Source organism: Astatotilapia calliptera, chromosome 6 (assembly GCF_900246225.1).
Source record: "Astatotilapia calliptera chromosome 6, fAstCal1.2, whole genome shotgun sequence".
Classification (NCBI taxonomy): Eukaryota; Metazoa; Chordata; class Actinopteri; order Cichliformes; family Cichlidae; genus Astatotilapia; species Astatotilapia calliptera.
Genome location: NC_039307.1, coordinates 38,865,230 through 38,871,768, shown reverse-complemented (window position 1 = coordinate 38,871,768; position 6,539 = coordinate 38,865,230). Strand labels below are relative to the sequence as shown.

Sequence of the window (6,539 nt, the reverse complement as noted above, 5' to 3'; positions counted from 1 at the left end):
ATAGCTCCACAACTGACCACAGGTCGAAGAATATGGTGGAGCCAATTTTGGTAAATGTGATGGGGAAACACAAAAATACTGTCTAAAATTAATTTGAGATCTGATTTGGCATAAAGAGTGTGGTTCAATGGTACAAAATGTCAGTGTTTATGACATTTTTTAATAGATTTTCTTAATTGGGTTATCATCCTGTCTGTGTGTGCACAGTCCCAGAGTAGTAGAAGACGCTTGCATGTATTCTAACTAGAAAATGAGATTTCCCCCTTTTTGTTAGTCATTTCAGTATAACATGATGGTATCATAGCCTAGCAAACTGCAATTACCACGATGGATAAGTGCCACATCCCCCAGAACCTAAAAACCATAACACAATATAATAAGATGTATTACTGACCTTTCCTTTGGTCAGAAACCATTGCCTTATAGCTTACTGTATCTTAACTGTATCCAAATATCACTGTCAGAGTTATATATCTTCAGACCTTTCAGCTCATTCTGATGGTCTCTAAGTAGCATATGGCTGGTTCTTTCTCCTATAGTGTCTTTTCTTTGCTCTCTTTCCCCTCAGCCTCAACTAGCTGTGGCACATGGCTGCTTGTCCAAGAGCCCAATTCTGCCTGAGCTTTCATTCTGTTAAAAAGGGGTTTTTCGTTCCCAGTGTTGCCAAGCGTTTGTTCATAGGAGGTTGTGGGATTGTTAAAGGTTTCTTTTTAATATTTTAAGGTAATTACCTTACAATATAAGGTACCCTAAACTGTTGTCAACTGTTGGTGTAAAATTGTGCAAGATAAATAAAACCAAATGGAGTATGCAGCATAATAAGCCTGCTGGTTTTTTTGTTTTTTGTTTTTTTTTAATATTTTTTTAATAGTTTCTTTACAAATAATAAATAACAATTTTAAACAAGGACATAATTATCTATTGTCAGTTGTAAAATGGCCCTGTAGCAGACTTCCAGTACACTACTAGAGAACATAAAGCCCTGCATTTGTGATCTTTTTTTATTGGAAGATGCTGACAGCATGATTATCTCTTTGTCCTTGCTTATAAACAACACAGGCACCAGAGAATTACTACTTTAATTTCAAAGAATGTCAAGAAAGTTTATTTTTATCAACTAAAATTGTATTAATATTAAACTTATTCTCCAGCTCTGCATTTTTGTTGTTTTCCCTCGTGTCCAAATGAGGAACAAATGTGTTCATAATTTGTTTCACCCTGCTAGGACCTTTAACAACCTTGTTGTAATATTTATAGTTTTTAAAGGAAACTGTGATACTGTTATCAGTATTTTCACTATTTTAATATTGGACTGTTTTTTTTAACTTTCCTAGTGTCAGGATCCTGGGCCTCCTGACCCAGCTACACGTTCAGTCAGGGGTCCCCACAACCTCTGGCCCTACATCTGCTCCTGCCGGAGGCTCGAGTGAGCACATCAAGCACTCTGTCAAGCACACCTTGTCCGCTGGGGGTTCTGGAGAGCCCGGCCAGCCCTTCCTTGTGTCCGCTGGGGGTTCTGGAGAGCCCGGCCAGCCCCTCCTCGTGTCCGCTGGGGGTTCTGGAGAGCCCGGCTAGCCGTTCCTTGTCTCTGCTGGAGGGTCGGAGGGGCCCGTTCAGCCGTCACCTGCAGTGTCACCATCCGCAGCTGCCACGCCGTCACCTGGTCCAGCCTCTGCTTCTGCCTCGCCTGGTCCTGCGGTTGTTACACGTCCAACACCTCAGCATCGCCAGCCACTTTCTGGGCCTCTAGCCGGACGTCAGTCGGCCCCCTGAACTGTTTCCACGTCGCCGCCGTTGCCGTCAGCACGGTCGGCCCCCTGAACTGTTTCCACGTCGCCGCCGTTGCCGTCCGCACGGTAGGCCCCCTGAACTGTTTCCACGTCGCCGCCATTGCCGTCCGCACGGTCGGCCCCCTGAACTGTTTCCACGTCGCCGCCGTTGCCGTCCGCACAGTCGGCCACCTGAACTGAACTGTGTTTGGGCTGTTTTCTTGGGCTCCGGTGTTTACTGTGCACTGCTTTTGTTTTCTGTTTTGTCCTCGTGTGATTTATTCTATGGTTTCTAGTTTTGATCCCTTGCCCTTCATGTTTCTCTGTGCCCCCTCTGTTCTGTGTAAGTCTGTGTTTCTTGGTCAGTGTCTTTGCATGTTTTGAGTTTCTTGTGGTTTCTGTCACTCTGTATTGTGAATTAGGTTCTCATGGTTGGTCTTTTGTTACTCCCTCGAGTCTAGTTTCTTGTGTTCCATGCTTAGTATTTCCCAATGTATTTTGGTTCTTAGAGTTATGGTTTGTCTCTGTGTTTCTTAGTTGCTCTGTCTCCCTTAGTCAAGTCTGCGTCTGTGCTACTTCCTGTTTTACTTTGAAGGTCTGTGTCTGATGTGAGTGTATCCTACTTTGCTTCCTTGTCTCATCAGTTCTGATTTCTCCCAGCTGTGCCCTCCTTCTGTGTCTCATTCCCCTCGTTACTTCCCAGAGTATTTAAACCCTGTGTTTCTCTGGGTCAGTGTCGCGTCATCCCTCATGCTGTGTGGATCGCCTGGTGTGTTAGTTTATTATTTCCCAGTTTAGTTTGCATTGTATACACGTTTTCCCATGCCAGCAATTAAAGCTGTGGTTTTGAGTTCATCCCTTGTGTCTGAGTCCTGCATTTTGGGTCTCCTGCCTGCCACACAGAGCTTCATGACACCTAGTAAACATAGCTATATCCAGCATTTTGTTAACAATCGCAGATTTTTCAATAGCCCATATATTGAATACCAAAATGAATGAACATTTGTTCATTTAAAGATAAAGATCAAAAATTCCTTTGCTATTGATGTACTTAGGCATTTTACAGTGAAATTGGAACAGAGCTTACATTTCAGCAGACTAGCATACATACATTCTTACATGCTTTCACTCATCATTCATTCAAGAGAATAAAAATTATAATATAATGAATAGTGAGTATAAAAAATAAAATAGCAAATATAAAAGTAAAAATACACATAAATACAGTTTTGCTAAAAAGGATTTGCACTTGTCAAAGAAGGATATTGTACTTGTTATGCTAGTGTTTTGTACTATGATGTAATGTTACATTTGGCAGCACTGTGTGAATGTTTTATTGAATATTACACAGGAATACTGTAGGTAGGGGTGGTGAGAGAAGCTCACTAAGCCCATTCACTGGGCTTAGTGCTAAGTGTCCTGATGGCCCAGGTATAAAAGCTTTTTCTCAGCTGGGCTGTCCTACTTTTTAAACACCTGTAACTCCTACAAGAGGCCATTAGGTTAAACTGGTGCTGTTGTGCTTTTTTTAATTGCTGCATTGGTTAGTGTGTACCTGAAAGGTTCTCAGCTATGTGAGTCCCCAGGAACTTGAAGGAGGACACTGAACACAGTCCCTGTTGATGTGAAGAGGAACATGCTTTCCTGTGCTCCTGCTTAAGTCAATCACCATCTCCTTAGTTTTAATGCTGTTGAGCAAAAGTTAGTGTTCAGCACACCAAAGTGCCAGCTTTTAACCACTTCCTTGTACGCAGTCTTGTCCCCTCTGCTCATGAGGTCAGTGACTGGAGTGTCATTAAAAGATTTACTGATGGTGTTGGGCGGGTGTACAATCATAAGTGTACAGGAGAGGGCTCGGCACATAGCCTTGGAGGGAGTCCATGCTAAGAGACAGGGTACAGGAGCAAGCAGCGCCAGTCTTAACACCCTGGGGGCAGTTGGACAGAAAATCCCAGATCCAGGCACAATTGGAGGGGGGTGAACCGATGATAATCAGCTTTTCAACCAGGATTCCAGGAATGATCATATTGAACATCCGACTTTAATCTATGAAAAGCCTTCTGATATAGTTTCCTGGTTGCTTGAGGTGGCAGGTGGCAGCTGTGTGTAGGGCTGTGGCAATGGTGTCTTCTGTCAATCTGTTTGCCCTGTATCCAAACTGATGAGAGTCCAAGTTCTGTCTGGGGCAAGCCTTTATGTGCTGCGGGATAATCCTCTCAAAGCATTTCATGACTGCAGATGTTAAGGCGATAGGCCTGTAGTCGTTGAGACTTTGGAGCAGATCACTTTGGCAAAGGAATGATGGTTGCTGTCTTTAGGCACGGGCGCATAGTGGCCTGTGACAGTGATGGTCATCCTGGTCAGGACTCCCCCACTCGGGTCAGCACAGGCACAACATACTTTTCCAAGTACTACATCCAGGTCAGCAGCTTTTCTGATGTTCACAGGTTTCAGCCACTGTCTCACCTGGTGTTCCTGGAGGACGAGAAAGCAGTGGTTGGTGTCAGGTCCCTCGAAGCAAGAGAAGAAGTTATTTAATTCTTCTGCCAATATGGTGTCAGAGGGGTCGTGACAGGTGTGGAGCCTGTCAATTGGTAATATTCTGTAGTCTCTTCCAAACAAGACTCAATTTGCCTTTTTGCAGCTTTGATGCCTCTCCACAGCTATGCCCTTGCAACACTGTATTGAGCTTTGTCCCCTGACTTGCAGGCTGGGTTCCATTTCTTTAGAAGAGTCCAGACATCTGAGGTTATCCAAGTCTGTTGGTTTGGATAAATCCAAATACGTTTGTCCATTGTCATGTTGTCAGTGCAGCTCTTCATGTAGCACATTTACTCAGTAGCAACACTTAGATCAGTGTGTATAAATGTAAAACCCAGCTAGTGTGCTTACATTAACACCTTAAAGGCAACACCAAGACACTGAAAAAATCTTTCTTTGTATTTTTACTGATTTGTGGCAATAGTATTATAGTGCTAATTCAGGCATACAGACCGCTCGTCAGATGCTGCAAACCAGTTCTGAGACAGGTGGCCTGGCCTGCAGGCGGAGCACCAATTTGGAGGAGTTCCTGTGCCAAAGAAGTCCCCAGTGTCCTGCCTCAACAGCTACTGTGACTCTTCCACTTACACAAATCACGTTGAAGTGCTTCAAAAGGCTCATCATGAGGCACATTACAGTTTTTCTGATTGCTTAAGCACATTTTTTGTAACTATTGGCTATTTTTGCAAAACTCTACACACAAATAAGAAAACCTGTCACCCAATTATCAAAACATTGTAGTTCTCTTGCAAAAGCGAACACAGCTAGATTAACTCTTCACACCTTCGTAAAAATGGTGTTTTCGTATCAAACAGTACACACAAGCCATCATCTACTAAGCACACAATGCGCCAACTGCACACTGATGGTATGAATACAAAACACATCTGGCTTTTGCTTTCTCTGTGTACAGATGTAAATTTGAGGTCACACTTTTGTCATAGTATCATGTAAACATACAAGGATCCAAACTTCAAGTGTTGGTGTTTATTCACACTCATCAAAACCAAGACAAAGTTCAGAAAAAAAATAGGAATTTCACCAAAAAAAAGGAAAAAAAAAAGACAATCAGCCTACATCATGTCGTCTTTCTGGGTCCGGCCACAAAATTTCGTCCACATCGCATGTGATATCCTCCAGTCCAAGGCACCGGGGAAAATATCTCCTTGAATGCTGTATCCAGGCCTGACATGATGCCTGGTCAATATCTCCACATGCCTCCTCCATTGCCTGTAAAAGGGCTACCTGTTGATGAGGATGACGGTTGTACACTTTCCAGCGCCAGGCAGAGAAGAACTCCTCGATGGGATTCAAGAATGGAGAGTATGGAGGGAGGTTGAGTGCCATGAAGGATGGATGGTCTGTAAACCAGTTGCGGACCAAAGCAGCCCTATGAAAACTAACATTGTCCCATATGATGACATATCGGGTCTGCTCTGGTCTCTGAACAGTGAGCATGTCATGCAAGGTGTCCAGGAATGCATTAAGGTGTGCAGTGTTGTATGGGCCTATGGTTGCATGATGGTGAACAACACCATTTTGGCTTATAGCTGTACACATGGTTATGTTACCACCATGTTGTCCTGGGACATTGATGATGGCACAGTGTCCTATAATGTTCCTGCCATGTCTCCTGGTTTTACTGAGGTTAAAACCGGCCTCATCTACAAAAAGTAGCTCATGTCCCATTGCATCTGCTTCTAGTTCCATCACTCTCTGGACAAGACAAAACAAATGCAACACATCAGGCCCATGCACAGCACTACAGTATGCACCTCCAAATTCAGAACCAATGACACTAGCTTACCTGCACGTAGTCATATCGCAGTTGCTTTACACGTTCTGTGTTTCTCTCGAAAGGAACTCTGTAAATTTCCTTCATTCTTATTCTGTGGCGCGCAAGTACACGACTTAGTGCAGAAATGCTTGAACTGTGTATATTTTGAAAGATGGTGTCATTGTCAATTATGCGCTGCTGTATGCGCAGTCTTATTGCATTATTGGCAATCACCATGTTCACTTTATGGGTCTCTTGCTCTGGAGTGAACATTCTGCCTCTGCCCCCAACATCTGGACGTCTAGGAATTCTGTAAAGTAACAATTTCAGTATTTTTGCATGTATGGTACTGATGTGTTTCTCATTAGAGTATGGCAGTGCTACAAAGTACTTACCGATTCTCATTTCGAAATGTCCTAATGATGCTTGCCACAGTGTAGCAGCTCAGTTTA

At 43.4% G+C, this 6,539-nt stretch overlaps 1 protein-coding gene across 1 annotated transcript; it reads right to left on the bottom strand.

Moving 5' to 3' along the window:
* Positions 1-5,378: 5,378 nt before the first annotated feature.
* LOC113024558 (uncharacterized) lies at positions 5,379-6,302 on the bottom strand. The gene is made up of 2 exons (XM_026171737.1): positions 6,118-6,302; positions 5,379-6,026 (listed from the first exon to the last, which is right to left on the bottom strand). Exons 1-2 carry the CDS (start codon positions 6,190-6,192, stop codon positions 5,379-5,381), a joined length of 723 nt encoding a protein of 240 aa, XP_026027522.1. The 5' UTR covers positions 6,193-6,302.
* Positions 6,303-6,539: the final 237 nt, after the last annotated feature.

Coding starts and splice junctions, on each gene's coding strand:
- LOC113024558 (XM_026171737.1), bottom strand. CDS start 6,192: ATGAAGGAAATTTACAGAGTTCCTTTCGAGAGAAACACAGAACGTGTA. Junction 6,027..6,117: donor TGCGATATGACTACGTGCAG/GTAAGCTAGTGT, acceptor TGTCTTGTCCAG/AGAGTGATGGAACTAGAAGC.